This window comes from Dichomitus squalens, assembly GCF_000275845.1.
Source record: "Dichomitus squalens LYAD-421 SS1 unplaced genomic scaffold DICSQscaffold_8, whole genome shotgun sequence".
NCBI lineage: Eukaryota > Fungi > Basidiomycota > Agaricomycetes > Polyporales > Polyporaceae > Dichomitus > Dichomitus squalens.
In genome coordinates this window covers 177879-197146 of record NW_006766890.1, presented here as the reverse complement: position 1 = coordinate 197146, position 19268 = coordinate 177879, and the positions used below count along the sequence as shown (strand labels likewise).

General features: G+C 54.9%; 8 protein-coding genes across 8 annotated transcripts; 6 read left to right on the top strand and 2 right to left on the bottom strand.

The window, feature by feature from the left end:
- Positions 1 to 190: 190 nt before the first annotated feature.
- Positions 191 to 1630, bottom strand: DICSQDRAFT_56446 (uncharacterized protein; the record flags this gene model as incomplete). Its single annotated transcript, XM_007364106.1, has 4 exons — positions 191 to 559; positions 615 to 1082; positions 1186 to 1378; positions 1467 to 1630. The coding sequence occupies 4 exons, from the start codon at positions 1628 to 1630 to the stop codon at positions 191 to 193; spliced, it is 1194 nt and encodes a 397-aa protein (XP_007364168.1).
- A 530-nt stretch (positions 1631 to 2160) lies between these two features.
- DICSQDRAFT_56545 (uncharacterized protein) lies at positions 2161 to 3537 on the top strand (the record flags this gene model as incomplete). The annotated part of the gene is made up of 3 exons (XM_007364105.1): positions 2161 to 2342; positions 2412 to 2865; positions 3289 to 3537. 3 exons carry the CDS (start codon positions 2161 to 2163, stop codon positions 3535 to 3537), a joined length of 885 nt encoding a protein of 294 aa, XP_007364167.1.
- A 252-nt stretch (positions 3538 to 3789) lies between these two features.
- DICSQDRAFT_179535 (uncharacterized protein) lies at positions 3790 to 4722 on the bottom strand. Its single transcript, XM_007364104.1, has 2 exons — positions 4587 to 4722; positions 3790 to 4504 (listed from the first exon to the last, which is right to left on the bottom strand). Exons 1-2 carry the CDS (start codon positions 4656 to 4658, stop codon positions 3905 to 3907), a joined length of 672 nt encoding a protein of 223 aa, XP_007364166.1. The 5' UTR covers positions 4659 to 4722; the 3' UTR covers positions 3790 to 3904.
- An 899-nt stretch (positions 4723 to 5621) lies between these two features.
- Positions 5622 to 6681, top strand: DICSQDRAFT_145813 (uncharacterized protein; the record flags this gene model as incomplete). Its single annotated transcript, XM_007364103.1, has 6 exons — positions 5622 to 5672; positions 5727 to 6032; positions 6094 to 6165; positions 6228 to 6381; positions 6446 to 6567; positions 6631 to 6681. The coding sequence occupies 6 exons, from the start codon at positions 5622 to 5624 to the stop codon at positions 6679 to 6681; spliced, it is 756 nt and encodes a 251-aa protein (XP_007364165.1).
- Positions 6682 to 8263: 1582 nt separating this feature from the next.
- Positions 8264 to 9266, top strand: DICSQDRAFT_103098 (phosphatases II; the record flags this gene model as incomplete). Its single annotated transcript, XM_007364102.1, has 5 exons — positions 8264 to 8316; positions 8396 to 8664; positions 8727 to 8780; positions 8840 to 8874; positions 8931 to 9266. The coding sequence occupies 5 exons, from the start codon at positions 8264 to 8266 to the stop codon at positions 9048 to 9050; spliced, it is 531 nt and encodes a 176-aa protein (XP_007364164.1). The 3' UTR covers positions 9051 to 9266.
- Positions 9267 to 9602: 336 nt separating this feature from the next.
- DICSQDRAFT_103096 (alpha/beta-hydrolase) lies at positions 9603 to 13575 on the top strand (the record flags this gene model as incomplete). Its single annotated transcript, XM_007364101.1, has 19 exons — positions 9603 to 9648; positions 9709 to 9808; positions 9865 to 9933; positions 9988 to 10276; positions 10337 to 10352; positions 10405 to 10428; positions 10481 to 10510; positions 10574 to 10613; positions 10666 to 10718; positions 10779 to 10996; positions 11054 to 11556; positions 11621 to 11840; positions 11895 to 11916; positions 11981 to 12021; positions 12079 to 12387; positions 12439 to 12781; positions 12840 to 12901; positions 12949 to 13163; positions 13226 to 13575. 19 exons carry the CDS (start codon positions 9606 to 9608, stop codon positions 13344 to 13346), a joined length of 2718 nt encoding a protein of 905 aa, XP_007364163.1. The 3' UTR covers positions 13347 to 13575.
- Positions 13576 to 14806: 1231 nt separating this feature from the next.
- On the top strand, positions 14807 to 16828 carry DICSQDRAFT_135086 (tubulin alpha). The gene is made up of 7 exons (XM_007364100.1): positions 14807 to 14843; positions 14902 to 14985; positions 15126 to 15157; positions 15210 to 15420; positions 15477 to 15951; positions 16011 to 16165; positions 16218 to 16828. The coding sequence occupies exons 2-7, from the start codon at positions 14925 to 14927 to the stop codon at positions 16625 to 16627; spliced, it is 1344 nt and encodes a 447-aa protein (XP_007364162.1). The 5' UTR covers positions 14807 to 14843; positions 14902 to 14924; the 3' UTR covers positions 16628 to 16828.
- A 153-nt stretch (positions 16829 to 16981) lies between these two features.
- DICSQDRAFT_154075 (alpha2 tubulin) lies at positions 16982 to 19092 on the top strand. Its single transcript, XM_007364099.1, has 9 exons — positions 16982 to 17091; positions 17145 to 17176; positions 17244 to 17454; positions 17514 to 17815; positions 17879 to 18325; positions 18383 to 18465; positions 18524 to 18558; positions 18616 to 18686; positions 18739 to 19092. The coding sequence occupies exons 1-9, from the start codon at positions 17031 to 17033 to the stop codon at positions 18841 to 18843; spliced, it is 1347 nt and encodes a 448-aa protein (XP_007364161.1). The 5' UTR covers positions 16982 to 17030; the 3' UTR covers positions 18844 to 19092.
- Positions 19093 to 19268: the final 176 nt, after the last annotated feature.

Sequence of the window (19268 nt, the reverse complement as noted above, 5' to 3'; positions counted from 1 at the left end):
ATTGAACGCCTGTTGGCGAGTAACAACTTGCTTCGGCCTAAAATGACCGGTCGCGAGATCCTTCTGTCAAATTTCGACAGCGGCGACCGTGTCCGCGAGGTTCGAGAGCCCGATAACGGGATGGGAGCAACGTTGAAGCAGACACAGCGCGGTCCGCCCGCAGTGCTCGACCTACCGACCACGACATGGATTAGACAATCCCTGCTTCTACCTTGGACAGCATGCTCTCCGCGTCCGTCCATAAATCAGTTTGGCCCCATATACCAATGATCACTGTAACAATCAACCAAAATGACCTCTCATCGATCGCTGGCGGCTCCTCGGGCGACTCCTCCGCCACCGGACGCTTACGTCGTTCGACCATGAGCTCCAGACATCCTCGCGCAAGATTTCGGAGGAGGCTCGTTTCATCGCCTGATATCCAGTCGTCCACGCGAGACAGGAGGGCAAAGATCCACCGCGCATGAGCTTCAGTGATGTCGGTATAAGGCAGGTGTCCTTCCTCGATGCGCGTATGGATCCAATGGCCGAAGTACATCAGGAGATGCATGGCATATCGCTGCCAACGTATCAGAGACCTATCAAGGAGGCACGGAATGCGAGAAGTGGCGTACGTGGTCTATATGTTGCAGCAGGACGGGTGTTGGCTCGCGAGGTGTGCAAATGAGGGGTATCTCCCCATCCTCGACACTGGCACTCGTTTTGATCGCAGGATCTGACGTTGCAGAGGGATGCTGAAGAGGCTCGTCGATACCTACTTGACCAGTCATCCCCACGGACGATGGGAGAGTCGTTGTCGATGGAACTAAGACTTCCGGCATTGGGTCGGCCAGACAGGTTTCGCCCATGTCATATGGAAGAGGCGTATCTTCCTGCGCCTCCTGCAAGCTCATTGGCTGTCTCTTCTGATTGCGCTGCTGCCACCGCGATGGTTTTGGCTGCCTTGGCTTTTTGGGAGGGTTCCACTCACTCTCCGGCCGCCCCGCGAGGAACGCCCACCACAGGTCGCGCTCCTTCTTGTCCGGCATGAGCTTCGCGCTAGAATCAGGGATGTGAATGTGGATAGTGGGTTGGACGGAATTCTGCAGGCACCGACGAGCGGGATCAGTGCTCCGTGCACAGACATGCGGGGGAACGGCGAGAGCAGGCGGATCGTGGGGCACAAACCTGAGATGGACTACGCACCTTACGGAAGTTCTTGAACCGCCGCAGGAACGTCTCGCGCCATTCCTCGGAGGGCAGCACGTCCCCCTTGCTCGGCTCGCCGCCCGACCCTGTACCTGTGCCCGGTGTCGCCGCCGCGTCGGGCGTTGGGGCGTCCGGCAGTTCGTACGGATTTGCGACACGCGTGACGTGAGGGAGCAGCCGCGCGTCCCGGCTGTACCGCGCAGAATATAGCGTTAGCAAACCCGTCCGCGCACCATCGCGGTCCTCCCGAACGGCCGCGACATGTGGAGAGTACGCACCGCACAGTGAACAGATACTGGAATCCATCCATGGGCACGCCATCGAAGGTGTCCGGGAGGTTCGCGACCGGGAGCACCTGGCGCCCCAGCATGGGCTCCTCTTCATCTGAGGAGTCCTCCAGGTCGTCCGCCTTGCGTTTCATGGCACCGATGGGGAGCGACATGGCGTGCGCAATGACAGCTGCTATGCAGGGTGTCGTGTCGTGGAGAGTTAGATGGGCAGGAAACGGCGAAGAACTCAGGCTCGGTGAGGTGGTGGCCGGTGCGGACAGAGTGCGGCGCGAAGACACAACGATGAACGCGCGAGCAGAAGGTAATGGGCGCTTACATGTACATGGCTCTCTGCACCAGAGATGGGCGAGGGACTGATGACACCGGGGGTCAAGCGTGAGAGAGTCTAGGGTTTCCCTACCGATTGCATGTCATAACTTCAGGCATTGTAGAATTCACTAGAGCCAGAACTCTGGAAACTGAAATAGAGAGAAAGCCTGAGCCATTAGAAGAAGTCACCGCTGCCGACTTTCGGGGTCCTGGGGTCAAGCACATCTCTGCTCTGCACCTCATGACTTGCTCATCATTAGCACTTCCCTTCTTGCTGTCAAACCCTGGTCCTTGGCTTTGCAACACCTAAATCCTACTCAAAGACGAGACCGTAACCGTTTCCGGGTGGCGGGCCTCCACAGGAAGTGCAAGGATGGACGGCGACGACGAGGATATGGACTTGGAGACTGCCCAGGCCCAAATAGACATGTCTATGGCGTTCGTGAATGATCTCGTCTCGGGATGGATGAAGAACTCCAACGCAAAACTGCCAACATCTACATCACGAGTCGATGAAGAGAAGGAGCTAGAGGAGTACATGCGTAGACCTCCCCGGTTCGTACATTTGCATCTGACGTGAACTCAACCAGTGGTCGCCCGACCTCTGATTTGGCGACATCGCAGGTTAGGCGTCGGCGCCCCCGTGCCAGGATCTTCAGATATACGGAGTCGCGAGACCGCCAAACTCCGGAACAAGCTGGTCACGAATGGGAAGAAACGGGCCAGGGAGGATGAGGAAGCGTCTTCGACTCCTGGTCCAAGCGCGATGGTCATCTCGGATGACGAAGAGGAGAGTAGAGCCCGGGCAATCACTAAAAAGGCGCGTATCGACCCCTTTGCGCCCAAGCAGAAGGAGAAAAAGAAAGGCAAGGCAGACCAGCTTGCTGCCCAATCCACGACTTCGCCCTCAAAGACAGCCAGTCTTCCATCCAAACCCAGGACCGTAGAGCCTGCGACGCCCGTTCCTCTAGCTACGTCTCCGCCTACTAAGACAGCCGTGTCCCCGCCGAAGGCGAATCCCGCAGAGCACGCGAACAAGTACTCCGACATCGAGGAGATTCCCGAACCCACCGGCGTTGTGGCCGCGGCTCTCTCGAAGTCAGCAAAACGCAAAAAGAGAAAGAAGGACAAGAGCGCAAGCACAGCAGGCGGAGAACCTGATACGTCTCCAAAGGCCAGTGCGGGCCCTTCACACACCCCTTCGCAATCTAAGGACACGACTGCACCCGCATCACCACGAGGTCCTGCAATACCGACAGGTGAGAAGCGAGAAGTCATCGTAATTAAGGATACTCCGCCCCCGGATGCCCCGCCCTCTTCTTTTCTTGCATCTGCGTTGGCCAAGGCGAAGTCGTTCCTTAGTGAGTCTGCCTTGGCCCCTTGTTCGGTCATGGATTTCCCGCATTCCACCGTCTATCGTATACGCGGCTGATGGCGAGAACCTGCAGAAGCCGTGTCTGGTGATGGTTCGCTCGCAGCTACTCCGCTTGCGAGCTTGCAGACTTCCCCAACCCGACCCCAGCCCCCCAAGCCAGTCCCACAGCCGTCTCCGCAACAGCTGGATCCGTTTGGGCACCCGTTGCTGAACCTCAGTGGGCCTCCGCCCGACGTCGGGGATGAAGAGGCCGGGGCGTCGAAGAAGAAACGGAAGAAGAGGAAGAAAAAGAGGAAACATGCGATGACGGACGCGGTTGCACACAAGGAGGTGATCGATGTGGATGCAGACGATGGCGAGGAGGACGATTCCTAGCTTTGGGCACCTGCTATATCCGTGTTAGACGATCTTTCGGCACGAAGGGATCGAAACGTCCGTCTTGGATAGATACGCTCCCATGGATGCTTTGCTAGATTTTGCTTTGATGTTGCGATCGTCGTATACTATGTTGGATATCGTCTTGCCCCATGTAGCCCTAGTCGCACGCTCTTCATCGCAGTTTTTTTTCCAAGTCTTTGATATCCGCGTGATACGCACAACGTGAAAAAAAAACACTATAACATTCGTCCACATAGCGAAGGGTATCGTACAACAACATCTGAGCATACAAACAACACCATGTCATAACTTAGCGCATATCGTCGTCACAGAGTTGTTGTTTCATCGTCTCATGCCCAGCCGGTCACCTATGCCACCAACGGTTCTTGCCCGCAACAGCATCATATTTGAGAGCCAAGGCTTCGTCTCTCCGCTGTCGCTTTCTCCTGCGCCGTTCCCTCCTACGCTCTTTGGCAGCGCGTTCCTTCAACTCCCTCCCCTTCTCCCGTAGATGGTGGTTTCCAGTCAGGATGCCGGCTAGGTATGTACCGTGGCCGTGATGGTGGGGCTTGACACGGTGGTGGAAGTGCAAGCACGGACCATGATCACGCTCGCCATAGTAAGCATTCGGCCTCTCGCGATGGTCGCGGCGGTCGCGGTGTCTGTCGTCGCGGCGACTATGTGAGCGATGGTGTCGGTCATCGCGGTGGTCGTGACGTCTGTGCGAGCGTGAGCGAGTGCTCCGTCTGGGGAAGATCCAGAAGACGCTGCCGCCCTTGGCGCGGCCGCGGAACTGCTCAGGATGCTCTTTCTTGTATCTGCGAATCGCGGCGGCCTCGCGCATCTCGCGGATGCCGGCGCGGCGGGTGGACTCGCTGCCGAAGAGCGTCCCACGCATCTTGACAACCCAGCCATGGATGGTCGAGGCCTTGCGCTGGTAGCGACGGTGGGCTCGCTCGGTCTCCTATAGCGTGCGTGCGCGATCGAGGTCAGGACGGGAATGATCGAGTACGTAGAGCGCGCCGAGCGAGGAAAGGAACACGCACCGAGTCCCATTCGACGGGTCCAACTCCTAGCATCTCTGGGTGATGGGAATGCGCTCGTGAAGGAGCACTCATGGTGGAATGCCCTCCTTTTATAGACAGCCTCCAAAGGCCACGCGGCGGCGGATCGTCGAGGTAGAGACACACTGACGAGTCTGGTAAAGGTTGCTCAACCTGGCAAGTTCGTTTCGGGGCGCGCGCGTCTCGCGGCACGTGAGCTGGGAATACACACAATGAACACGCTCGTGCCCCGACATGCCCTTCGCGCGAGGTGGGCAGTGTCTTTGCCTGCTTCCCTCGCGTCTGCATGCTCATTGTGTATCAATCACTTCCCTGTGTGCCACATTCACGCATCTCAGGTGCGTTATCGGGTCCCAGATGGAGCTATGGTCAGTTAACTATCGTTATGACAATTGATTGTAGCATCCATATCGTTTTCCTGTAGTACGTGTGTGGGCTTGACATGACGTCGAATGGGAAGGACGCCTGTTTGGCCCTGAGGTGGCGGCTTCAAGAAACGGCAGCAGGGAGTAGGACCCCCTGTTGCACGCGAAAAGACCATGGATATTATCTTTTCCGGAGCAAGCCCGACCCTACATGATGCCGCTTGGGCAGCTCCAAGTTGCGACGTCCCGCTCTTGGAACAGTGGCAACACACACAGGGCAGAGACAGAGCGTTTGCTCCTCTCAAGGTGATTTTAACGCCACGTGGTTTGACAGATGTCCCGGTTTGGCACCAACCGACGCGCCTGGACCGTTCTCGCGCGCAATGGTAACTGTCTAGGTCGACCGATGCGCTGACGGATTCCTGAATCTCGACTGCCTCCCCTGCGGGTTGCCCGCTTCCCGGATAGACTGACCCTGTATTCTCCGAGCGATGCCCGCGCTGAACGCCTCTCATAAAGACCCCACGAAGAAGATGGGAGGCAACCAACAACCCCTCTCCTCTGGCCGAGAACTTGGCTTGAAGCGTCTGCTCCTGAACTTGTACCTCAGTTCTCGCTCATCACTATCTGATTACGGCTTCCATACACCATCATGGAAAAACAGTTCGCAGCTCTAAACTTTGATACATCGCCCGAGCCCCTTGTCTGTCCATTCGCGGGCGATTTCCAATCCAGCACTCGCCGTTCTTCTGGCGAGGATTCTCTTACGGAGACCGAGAATTCCCAAACCCCCCTGCAATCCTCGTCAACACACACGGACTATGATACGAACCGACAATGCCCCGTGTTCACGCAGGAAGTTGACCCTCTCCTCATCAAGACGTCGCTTGAGGACCGCATCGCATATCTCACGGACTTCCTCGGCTTCACCTCGCGAGACGCCGATCTTATAAGCAAGATAGCGCCCTCCGTGCACGATGTCATCCCCTCCATGGTTGATGGCATGTATGCCAAGCTATTTGAGTTCGACATCACGAAGAAGGTTTTCATGACCCGTAACCAGGTGCGCGCGCATCCCTTCCAGCGCTGGCTGCGAAACGTTCCGCTGAACCGGCGTGTGACAGGGCTTTGACGGGCCCTTGCCCCAGACGCTGGAGGAGTTGACGTTGGACAGCGCGCAGATTGTGTTCCGGAAGGCGAGTGCTTCGCGGCGTTGACACCCCGCCATACTCGGAGACAGAGCTGACCCCTGTGGCAGGTGTTCATGAAGGCGTGGGCGCGGCGCGTCCTAACGGCCGACTACAGCAACGGTAAAACGTGGGCGTACATGGACAAGGTTGGCATTATGCATACGGGTGCTTCGCCGTTCAAGCACCAGCGGACGATGGGCATCGCCCCCCTCAATGTTCCCTGTAAGTCCCGCACGCTTCTTTGACTGGATTGTGGGGTGGAGTCTGACCATTAGCGATGCGTCAGATCGAGACATCGCTCTCATGCTCGGCTGGATTCAGTCGATATTGCATTCGGCCATCCTGCAGATACCGGAAAGTGTCTGCTCTGCTACCGAGAAGGTTGAGGCCGTCGTGGCTATCAACAAGGTAGGGAATCTCGACGACTGCTTGCGCGACGAGTTCGTGTGTTTTGCTAATTTCTGATGGAAGGTGCTCTGGATACAAAATGACCTGTTCTCTCGTCACTACATCGGCGATTAACTTCCGTAATGTATACCGATCACGGCTTCGTCATAATGCTCGGGGGAGAATCATGCATGCGAGCCGTTAGTGCAGCGTGGGATCTGACATAGTTAGGTCTAAGTTGACGATACGATGCATTGCCGGAAGAAGAACATTCACTGTAGCACATTTAGTATAATCCGTGGCTGTAGCGTGTGTCATGCATAATACCACCATATATTTATCATCAGCATCTTCGAAGTGTAGGCGATCAGTACCATTGTATCTTGATCGGCCTTTACGGCAGACGTGCGTAGGAACGATTTGCGTCATGTTAAGCAGCGTAGTAGCTGTAACCCGGCGCAAAGCCACCCGGAAGGTTCGGTAGCGCGGTTGCCCGATATGGTAAGTACGTTCGAGAATTCATCGCCTTCCGATACAGCCTCTTCCCCACTATGACCTCGAGGGCTCGCTTCATGCACTATCCACCTGAATGCGATGCCCTGATTTAGCAAAGACAGGAGGGATTGAGGACGGCAGAATACGCCTTCCGCGATGTGGGGAGAACGCGTCCATGCTCTGACTCGGCAGTGGAGAGATACAGCACAACATGAGGCAAGCCCGCAACGTCTCGGTACCGCAACGAATTCCAAAAGCTATAGCTCCAAGACAAACTAGATTGTGCATGTACGCGACAATGTCTGAAAACCGTACGACATATCCCCGGTGTTCCGAAGGTCCGCGGCCAAGTAATCGCGTGCAACAAGGTACCAGTCTCAGGAGCTCAGCCAGATTACTCGAGAAGGGTCGTAACGTTACACGAGACGAAACAAGCATCTAGATACACGGAGATTGCACTGAGCTGTCTCCCCATACTAGTGTTTGCGGGGAGATCTATGGATCTGAGATATCTTTGAACTAAGAAGACTGGCAGCCATCTGACAGAAAGCGATGAAGACAGAATGTGTCCCACAATCGGAGGGCGTGAAGATTCAATATGGCCTTCTTCTCAGACTCGAGCTGACAGCCGTTCCGATCATTTCTGGCACCCGAACTAGTGGGGTTACTAGGGCATGTCGCCGGCGAAGCGCATGGAGCCTGTATCGCCAGCGAGTCAACGTGGCGGGCAAGAGCGAATTGCTCGATGTTGTGCGAGAAAGTGTCAATGTATGACCGGCGACGAGTAGCCTACGATGCGGCATGTTGGCACAGCACGCTACAGCTTCAGAGGATGAGTAGCTTGCGGAGGGTGAGGATGCTGGGTGAATGGCAAAACAATGACGTCTCAGGCCTTCGAATGCGAGGCTACACGTGGGGGCGCTAGTTTCGGTCGCGCACGTGGGCGTCTATCGGCAACCTGCGAGAACCGCCGGTGGCCGACTTGCTCATTTGGCTGTGCATCTCACCGCCTCGCTTTCACATACTGCAATGACGCGAAGCCAGTGTATCCGGCCTGCTCGTTCACCGCGAGCGACTCCAGGGTATGCACCCGGCGGGATGCGAGCGATGACCGCCGGAGGCGGCATACAAAACCCAGCAGCCTCCGATGGTCTGCTGCCCAGTCAACCACGGCAATTCACCGTCGGCAGCAGCTGCCCAACGCAAAAGGTAAAACCCAACAATGGTTTGGAAAAATATCAACGCCGTCATCGAAGGCAAGCTCTATCTGGGCACGTAAGTTCTTCGATGCACTGCTCGGGCTGACAGCTTCTCTCTAATGGAAACATCTTTTTATCTCCTTCGGGATCTCTAGGATTGACGCCGCCATCTCCCCTAGAACGCTGGCGGACAGACGCATAACACACATCGTCTCTGTCGGATCAGAACCTATCCCTGCGGACAATCCTGCGTCTGGCATCCGCCATCTCCGCATCCGCGTCGAAGACGTTGACTATGCCGACTTGCTCATCCACCTCCCGAGCGCGTGCCGGTTCATCCACGACGGTATCAACTCGGGCGGGGTAGTGCTCGTGCACTGTGTGCAGGGCCTCTCGCGCAGTGCCACCGTTGTCGCCGCATACTGTAGGCTCTGCATTGCCTCCCTCGCCATTCGCAGACTAACTAACTGCGCATCCGTCATGCAGTGATGTACTCTCGGCGTGTTGAAGCCAGCGAGGCTATGGAAATTGTTCGCCGAGGTAATTTACGCTCTTTCCCCTTCCTTGCGTGGAGGCCTTGTGGCTAACCCTCCTTCCAGCGCGCGAGCAAATTTGGATCATCCCTGGCTTCCAGGTGCGTCTAGTGCCTTCATTGTTTCAGAGGACACACCTCTAACATGTATACAACAGGAACAACTCGTCCTGTTTGGTCTTTGCCAGTATAATCCTACACCCAACGATGGCATCTACGTTAGGTGGCGCCAGAAGATCGACCGGTACCTGCAGTCCCAAGGACAAGCTCGGCGCTGAAGCGTCCCTCGATGCGTCCGTATCCGTTAGAGAACTTGGACTACCGGCCAGTGGCTCGGACAGACAGAATGTCGCGTTTCACTATAGATCACCGATTGCTCCCCATGCACTCCTCTACCTTTACCGCTAGCTCTCCGTCTTCTGTTGTAGTATCACCAAGCCGCCGTCATAAGTCTCCCGTCTCCCGTCTAGCATCAACTGTACTTTAACTTGCTGTAATCGTCTCCTTGCTTTCCCATGTGCTCTGATCCATCTTGATGGAAAATTGCACCCCTCCTTACTGCGATGCCAAAGACACATTCTCAGAGGCCCCATAGGAATATTGGAGCACTTGATCTTGACCGATTGCCTTCCCCGGAGGACACCACGCGAATGCTTCTCACGTGTGCGGGAAGCGCGGTGACGTTACTGACAGGCACTGCGCGCTTGTGGCTGACGGGTTCGCGCAGTTCGCCTCCGCCACTTTCGGGCGTGCTGGTCTCAGGCTGTTGTCGACATCCCCACTCTCTTTCTTAGGACTCAGACAACTCCTCCTTTTCTCCCATTCCTATTGTCATGCCAGTCACCACTACATCTGCGGCGGTACATATCACTCCAGGTGCGTGGTATGCCTGGAGCTTGATGTTCTGTCGGAGGCGTCATTAATCTCTCGCCTTAGTCGTCCTCAAGACCTTTGTCAGGCATACCAAGCACAAGACCCTCAAGGCAAAACATGGGGATAAATCTCCGAGGGCACTGGATGACATCTACTATGACGAGTAGGCCACAATTGGCCCGGTCTCCCTAGGGAATGATTGACCGACCCTGTCTGCAGGGCGTTTCACATCGTCAAGGCCTTCATAGAACTTGGCACGAAGAACACAGCCGAGTCTCTTCAGAGATTGTAAGGGTCGTCGGCTGCACCACCTCGACACTTGCTAATGCCACGCCTAACCAGCACGAACACGCATGTACCAGCGCCTTTTTGGGTCGCAGTCGTTCCCGTCAGGATACCACTAGCATCATCTAACAGGGCGGCGGATGCGCTCATTGAATGGTTTGGCTCGGAAGATTTGAAACGCATTGTTGGCGGTGAACGGTGGTGGCAAGTCCGTGGGCTCGACTGGCTCGACGCCGAGTGGATCACGGAGAAGGACTTCCTCAAGGACATTCCCGTCCCCGACGACGTAAATCGGACTGAAGAAGAGAACACTATCAAGCGAATGGAACAGCTTGACCGAGTCATGGTGGGTGCTCCTCGATGTGCTACCCGCAAAGGGCTCGCTGACCGTGTCGAAAATTCCAAGCTGTACGTTCACGGAGGTGAGTAGCCACACCTACTCTACCAATGTTACAGCACTCTCACAGCAAGCAGGTGCTTTTTACTGGGGATCAATCAGTACGCCGGGGAGTCATATATTGTCGAGATGTCTTCGCTCACTGTAGTACAGACACCCATAGATATCAGGTGATTCGCTACGGTAGGTCATTCGTGACATCATTGATGGGAAGGCAATATAAATTGACACAGCCACCCTACATAGCCAAAAAAATCAAAGGGCGCGCTTTTGCTGTGAACTATCGGTAAGTCCCGACCGCGTTATTCTTGAAGCCGATCCGAGCTGACAAAACGTAGCAAAGCACCGCAATATCCCTGGCCGTGCCCGCTTCAAGATGTCTTAGCAGCTTGTACGTTGCTGTAGTCTCAGCTGATCGTGAAGGGACACAGAATTCATTATCTTGTTTTAGACTTCTACCTGACCAGACCTCCCTCAGGAGCGGCGCACAAAGCAGTCCAGCCTTCGAAACTAGTTTTCGCTGGCGATTCGGCGGGGGCTGCATTATGTCTCTCGGCGCTCACCGTGCTTCGAGATCTAGGCCTTCCGCAACCTGCGGGGGCGGTTCTGATCAGCCCCTGGGTTGACCTTACGCATAGTTTCCCCAGCGTCATGACTAACACTGCAACGGTCGGTGATCCCACACATCCCCGCGTGCGTCGTCAGCACTCACTTTCAAGCCCTCAGGATATCATCCCGCCACACGGTTTCATTCATAAGCCGTCGACTCTCTGGCCCGTCCACCCGAAACCCGAAGGAGGCTATACACGCGTGGTACCCACCAAGACGAAGCCCCCTCCCCAACCTGGCCATGCTAGCAAGCTCAAACCAGATACGTCTGAAGCCAAGAGTCAGGTCAACGAACGCTTGCTGCAAAGTACCGAACGTGGCGGCTCTGTCCCGCACGCGTCGGAGCTTGAGGACAACCCGTCGGAAGTCCTAGCGCAGAAGGACATGCAAGCCGAGAATGGGGACGAAGTCTCGAAGAACGGCAGTGCATCACTAGCGGACGGAAGCCCTTCCAACGGGGATCAACCAAAGCATGTGGAAGACGGTACGGATGCGGGCAGCGCTAGTTCCGATATTGCTCTCGAGTTCTACGAGCCGAAGCCACCTAAAGTGCTGATGGAGGATCCCAACGCTACCCCATGGGAACTCCGCACCCAAATACAATTGTACGCGACTACAGAGTACGTCTTTGTTCCGCGTCGTCCGGGAAGGGCCGTCCAAAACCTAGCTGATATTAGCGCACAGACAGCTCTCACATCCGCTCGTCTCCCCGATCATGCAGTCCTCGCTAGGGAACTTGTGCCCGCTTTACATAATAGCCGGGGATGGTGAACGCCTGAGGGACGAGATCATCTACCTTGCGCACAAAGCAGCTCACCCGAAGGATTACCCGGTTAGACAAGGCGTCTTGCAAGAGGGACGGCGACAGAAGGAGAATGCCGACAAGTTTCAAACGCCGACCAAGGTGAGTGCCCGAGTTTACGTTCAACGCAGCCCACTCACTCCAAAGCGCTCTCAGGTCCATCTCCAGGTTTTCGACGGTCAGGCTGCTCTCTCCTATCTCTAGTCTCAGTAGCTGTCACTAATCAGATATGAGCCTCGCAGATCTGTGCCATGTCTTGACTGTGTTCACATTCACTACCCCTGTAAGCATTTCAGCCGGTCGTTACTCACGCCGATATATTGACTGCTTCATGTTGTAGGGGAAATATGCATACCGGTCGATCGCTCAGTTCGTCAAGCATGTCATCGACAATCCCGGAGGGCAGCTTCAGCACTATGCCTTCCCGGAAGTGAGCAAGGACCACACATCGGATCGAGAACGCGCCACCGAAGAGCCTGAGGATCGGTCGCACCTTGAACCTCGTAGTGAGATCTCATCACCGAGCTCTGGGCAAACGGGCGTGAACCTCTACGAGTCCAACGTCGCCACTACCAAAGAGGAAGTCGAATATGGAAAGGCAGAGAAAACATCGGGGCAAGGATCACCAGGTTCCGGGGGTAGCAAAGAGGTGCGGCTCATTGGTCGACTCCAGATTTGCCGCTCACTCGTTCTGAGGCAGGATGATCCCGTCCTCTTCATCAGGGAGCGCGTCAACCCTCTGGGTCATGTACGCCCAATGGAGCCCGCAGAGGAGGTGCCAGCTCTTCGTCTGAAACCAAGCGAAATTGGTATCATCAAGGAGAAGCCCGTTCGAATGTGGCTTGAAGGACAAGACGAGTGGGACAGGCGCTATAAGAGCCAAGCGGAGGCGGTGATCCGCAAACGGAAACATTACCAGGCGAAGTGGGAGAAGCTGTTGGAGCACGCCAAACAGGAGGGTCTCTTCGGCGAGAAGGATTCACTACGGTCCACAACCTCCGCAGTGTCCACTGGGGGAACCATCGAGACCGACAGACGATGGGGTATGCCCTTCATGAATCTCCTCTCTTCGAGAGACCGAGTGATTGACAGCTTGATCAGGTCCTCTGGATTTGGAGGGCGAACGGCCGCCTCCTAGTGCGATTGCGGGCCGAAACGATACCGTGAGTCGACTCGCAACGTAAATTTGTATTCATCTGACGCAGCACAGCGCGAGGCCGTTGCGCTTCTCAAGAAAGCCATCTACCATAGCGCACCTGTAACTCATCATCAGGTGCCCAAGCAGAAGGTTTCGGGCATGATACGCGCAGCCTTTGACCCTCACGACATGGCCATCAAGCCGCCACCACAATCGGTTGCGGAGCAACAGGTCCATTCGCGTCTCGTGCCAATGCATGGCCTCAGGATGTGGCAGACGCTTGTGGAGTACGTGTAACGCGCATCCTATTGTCGGTTATGTAGGTTTCGCTGATCGTCTGGCGGGATAGGTTGTTCATGCGCAAGAGTAGGCAAAAAGTTGCCAATGGCGGGAAGCATGCCAAGGCTACCTTGCGCTCTGCGAAGGACAGCGTTCCCACCGTTACCGACAATGCTTTAGATCAGTCCTAGTCCGCCGAGACGTCATTCCATTCTCTGTTCGTCGTCCCTCCGTACAGTGTTCCGGGACTAGCATTTAGATTGGTCCATGGTGTGCTTCAGGGCCTTTCGTATGATCATAGACAGTATATTTCTTGCCATCTAGATATATGCCTTGCAGCCGTACGGACGACGCATCGTCACTTGTTTACATATCACAACATTTAGAGATCCCAGTCGCCGATATAGTACTCCACATTAGTTTACAACAAATCGCCATGACGCGCAGTAGATCGCATAGCGGATCACCTTGGTGGACGCCTTAATAACTTCAAGAGCCCTATGACGCGTCTACAGGTTAAGTCACACGGACAGATTTTGTCAGTGACAATTCAACTATAAATGATGCTACCCCATCCTTAGTTGAAGTGGGGGAAAACGCGTGGACCATGAGTAGTATAGCTCGTTACTCTGGATCGCTCTCCCTCAGCTTGGTCGCGTCTAAATTCGCAAGGGAGATAACTCGAGTTGAGAAAGCCGTCTCGTATGGATCATCGGTGGCCAGTGAGTGTAGTCAGGGAGGTATCCTCGGCCTGAAATTATGCCAAAGTGAGCTCCGTATGAGACGATGCTGCATTAGAAGAGTGATCTCTCACTTCTTGTGTAAGTATCTTGAACGCAGTGTTTCTCCCGCGCGAAACGAACAAACAAGAGACTGTAAGCGAGGTTGCGCGACCATGGCCGATTCCACCAATGATCAACATATTAACAGCGGTGGTAACATTGTCCCGGATCAATACCCCGGATACAACTGAGAATTTGGGACGCAAGGACGGAGCCAAATATAATGTGAGGATCCACAAGATTAGTGGTACCGGTATTGACGACATCCAGGCGCGCATTCTGGAACGTAGAACATATGGCTAAGGACTGCTTCACAACGTCGGCAAGAAGCTTGTGTTCGCTGGAGGATGTTATATAGGCAGACTGATGTGAGACATCCTGTACTGAGTGCAGCATGGTCTAAGTACTCGATCTTGCGTCAGAGCTGCTCTAAAGCTGCTTAATGGAGCATGTAAGATAGCTTCACATCGCTCTGAGGCTCGAGATGAACTTTACAGCGGATGTGGGCTGTAAATGCAGCTCACGATATATTATTAACAATTGTCTCGGCGTATGAACTACTGGCTTCATAACACCGGTTACACGGGCTCGTTGTGAAAATGGAGTAGATGACCAAAAGCATCTCGAAGCTCAGAGTAGAAGAGTACTTACCATTCCAAGAGACTGGGAAGGTTCGTGACGTGGCGATCTCCGCTGTCTGACACGATATATGTTTCTTTATGATGTCCAGACCTCCCATATCGGGAGCATCGTGCCCCATGTTTGGTAGTTCCGTTAGCAGGGGAAGTCAGCGTGAGAAATGCTGCGTCAGCATGCATGCAGCCTTTGTGCATTAAAAGCCTCGCACCTTTTGGTTGGCGCGTCGTCTATCTCGACCCTCTTCCGTAGCCCGCTCGAATACCCCATGTAAGTTGCCCCGGACGCGTCCAACCATGCATACAAGGCTAACGTATAGCGTTGGAAGTTCCTTGATTGCTCGTCGAAAAGATGCGTGAAGTCATCTCCGTTCACGTTGGTCAGGCTGGTGTCCAGATCGGTAACGCTTGCTGTGAGTTGTCATTCTAGTACTGTCCCTCGTTGCCATGTCATCGCGGACGATTCGTCTGATCGACGCGTCTTCCGGTTGCTGTGGCAATTTGGGGATTCATGTATGCGGAGGTGTTGATCAGTGAATCTGTTACCTTGCAGGGGAACTCTATACGGTCGAGCACGGTCTCGGCGTGAGTCGTGTCCTCTACTGACCTCCTGAACTTCCCGACTGATGGCCTACAGCCTGACGGTCGCCTTCTGGATGGCTCTCCGTCTGCCCACGATGATGGCTTCAGCACCTTCTTCTCGGAGACCTCTTCCGGCAAGCACGTGCCTCGGTCACTCTACGTTGACCTCGAGCCCAACGTCATCGACGAGGTTCGGAACGGGACTTACAGGAGTCTCTTCCACCCCGAGACTCTCGTAACGGGCAAGGAGGATGCTGCCAGCAACTGTGAGTGACAAAATTTGTTCGCTTCTATCACCATACCCTAAGCCTCGTGTCCATAGACGCGCGCGGTCACTACACCATCGGCAAGGAGCAGATTGACCTCGTCATGGACAAGGTTCGCAGACTGGCGGACAACTGCAATGGTCTCCAGGGCTTCTTTGTCTTCCACTCGTTCGGTGGCGGAACTGGCTCCGGCTTCGGTGCTCTCGTCCTTGAGCGCCTTTCCACTGACTATGGCAAGAAGTCTAAGCTCGAGTTCAGTGTGTACCCCGCCCCGACGATGGCCAACTCCGTTGTTGAGCCTTACAACGCTGTTCTGACGACCCACACTACCCTTGAGCACTCCGACTGTTCCTTCATGGTTGACAACGAGGCTATTTACGACATCTGCAAGAAGCGTCTCAACATCACCTCCCCGGGCTTCACCAACCTCAACCGTCTCATCGCTCAGGTCGTCTCTTCCATCACTGCTTCCCTTCGTTTCGATGGTTCCCTCAACGTCGACCTGAACGAGTTCCAGACCAACCTGGTTCCGTACGTATACGTGGCTCGCTTGGAGTGGCCGGTGCCGAGTTGTTGACATCTTCCCACAGCTTCCCTCGCATCCACTTCCCTCTGGCCACCTTTGCGCCGATCATCTCCGCAGAGAAGGCTCACCACGAGCAGAACTCGGTCATTGACATGACCTTCTCTTGCTTCGAGGCTGGCAACCAGATGGTCAAGTGCGATCCCCGTGAGGGCAAGTACAGTAAGTATCACACCGCATTCCTCGTCGTGGTAGATATTAAACTGCCATCTAGTGGCCTGTGCGCTCCTGTACCGCGGTGATGTCGTCCCCAAGGACACGAACGCGGCCGTCAGTCTTATCAAGACAAAGCGGACGATTCAGTTCGTTGACTGGTGCCCGACTGGCTTCAAGCTGGGTATCTGCAATGAGCCCCCCGCGCACATTCCCGGCGGGGACCTCGCGAAGGTTACCCGCAGCCTATGCATGCTCTCCAACACGACTGCCATCTCGTCCGCTTGGAGCCGTTTGGACCACAAGTTTGACCTCTTGTACTCCAAGCGTGCCTTCGTTCACTGGTACGTCGGTGAGGGTATGGAAGAGGGCGAGTTCTCCGAGGCCCGTGAGGATCTCGCTGCCCTCGAGAAGGACTACGAGGAGGTCGGCATTGACTCCGCCGAGACTGAGGAGACTGGCGAGTATTAGACGTAGTAGTCATGTTGACCTGTTCGCTTTTGCATTGCTTTCCATGGTCATTTGGTAGCTCGTTTTCCTGGTCCTCCTCGTCACGAATTTACGCATGATACGCATTCATATCGATATCCCCTGTTCTCCCCACAAGTGGAGCATACGCAATCATACCATCCTTATATTCGTTTGTAATTCCTGGAACTTGTTGCACCGTTAGAAAATGGAGACTTTTCTGTGCACGGGATCAGTGCGTGGGATAGCCGAGAACGGTCGAACAGGGTCCGTTCGTGGGTTGATTGGGGCACGCGTCTTAAGGCGCCGGCGACCCCCGTTGAAGGCGATAATAGGCCACGACGCGACTTGTTGTCGTGCCCCTCCTTCTTCCGAACTCCCATCTCCCTACATCGTCTCTGTCAACATGCGTGAAGTCATCTCCCTGCACGTCGGTCAGGCCGGTGTCCAGATCGGTAATGCATGCTGTGAGTCGCGTCCACGTCCTATCTCGCAATTTCCGACTGACTCCAGGGCGTAGGGGAACTTTACACGCTCGAGCACGGACTAAACGTACGCGCCTTTCCCTTGCCTTATTCTGCGGAGACATTTGACAGGCTTACGTCTACCGTCCGAACAGCCCGATGGCCGCCCTGCTGAGGACTCCAAGACTAGCAGTGACGGCGGTTTCTCGACCTTCTTCTCCGAGACTGGCTCGGGCAAGTACGTCCCCCGCTCGCTTTACATCGACCTCGAGCCTGGCGCCATCGACGATGTGAAGGCTGGCCCCTACCGGTCTCTCTTCCATCCTGAGACTATGATTTCTGGGAAGGAGGATGCGGCCAACAATTGTGAGTTTCTGTTGAAAATCATTGTGTGCCTGATGATGACCAGGCGCGTCCCCGTGTAGATGCTCGTGGTCACTATACCGTCGGAAAGGAGTTGATTGACCCCGTCATGGACAAAATCCGTCGTCTGGCGGACAACTGCACGGGTCTACAGGGCTTCTTCGTCTTCCACTCGTTCGGCGGCGGTACCGGTTCTGGCTTCGGTGCTCTCCTCATGGAGCGTCTCGCCAACGACTACGGCAAGAAGTCCAAGCTCGAATTCTGTGTGTACCCCGCCCCGCAGCTGTCGAGCTCCATCGTCGAGCCCTACAACTCCGTTCTGACGACCCACACGACACTTGAACACTCTGACTGCTCGTTCATGGTCAGTGACTCTTTCGGCTCCGTCCTTGCGCGTCTAATCGTCTGCTTTGTAAACCATCAATAGGTCGACAACGAGGCCATCTTCGATATTTGCAAGAACAAGCTCAACGTTTCTCAGCCTAGCTTCACGAACCTGAACCGCCTGATTGCACAGGTCGTTTCTTCGATCACCGCGTCGCTTCGGTTCGATGGCTCGTTGAACGTCGACTTGAACGAGTTCCAGACGAACCTTGTCCCCTTCCCTCGTATCCACTTCCCCGTTGCATCGTTCGCTCCCCTTCTCTCCGCAGACAAGGCGCACCATGAGCAGAACTCTGTTTCGGAAATGACCTTCTCGTGCTTCGAGCCCGGCAACCAGATGGTCAAGTGTGATCCCCGTGAGGGCAAGTACATGGCCTGTTGCTTGCTCTACCGCGGCGATGTCGTCCCCAAGGATACCTCCGCTGCGGTCGCCAGCATCAAGACCAAGAAGACGATCCAGTTCGTCGACTGGTGCTTGACTGGCTTCAAGGTTTGTAATCTCTAGGTGCCCATAAGTGATAGTGGCTGATAGTACTCTTTATCGCAGCTTGGTATCTGCAACGAGCCCGCTGCTTGCGTCCCCGGTGGTGACCTCGCTAAGACCACCCGTAGCTTGTGCATGCTCTCGAAGTAAGAACACAACCCGTTGGCATGTCTCCGCCGTCTTACTCCGCCTTCTCCCCTTTAGCACGACTGCCATTTCTGCTGCCTGGTCTCGCCTTGGTACGTTAACACGTTTGCAGGCCAAATGAGCTGTATTAACATTGTGCTTGCTCCCAGACTACAAGTTCGATCTCCTGTACTCCAAGCGTGCCTTCGTTCACTGGTATGTTGGTGAGGGTATGGAGGAGGTATGTCAATTGTCTTGTTCCGACCAAGTGTGACTGCTAAGTCTCTGATTAGGGTGAGTTCTCCGAGGCGCGTGAGGACCTTGCGGCCCTCGAACGTGACTACCAGGAGGTTGGCACCGACTCCGGCGATGCTGAGGAGGAGGCGGGCGAGTACTAAGGGTTCTGAAAATGTTTGATTCGCTTCGCTTTCCACTTCGCAAACTATAGCCTACCTATGAGTCTGTCTAAGTTTGGCTACAATACCGTCCTGTTTACAGCGCTTTACCTCGTTTACTCTGTGTCATGACCCGTTGTCAATGAAAGGTTTTACGTGTATCGCGATGGGTTAGCAGCTGGCTCATAGTACTTACGCCCATGAGACTTCATGTCGTAAATGCCGCCAGCAGCACCGAACAAACGAAATGAATCGCGAGCAATTCTAGGAGATAAGGGTGGTTCTGATGAAACGAAACCGATTTGGATGACGTACGACTGTTGGACGCAGAGCTCGAGGCGCTTACAGAACTTACTCAGGTTGAACTCTAACCTCATAGCGGACCAACTGGTAGTCCCATCTGCCTATGCCTGGTAGGCGTCAAGCTT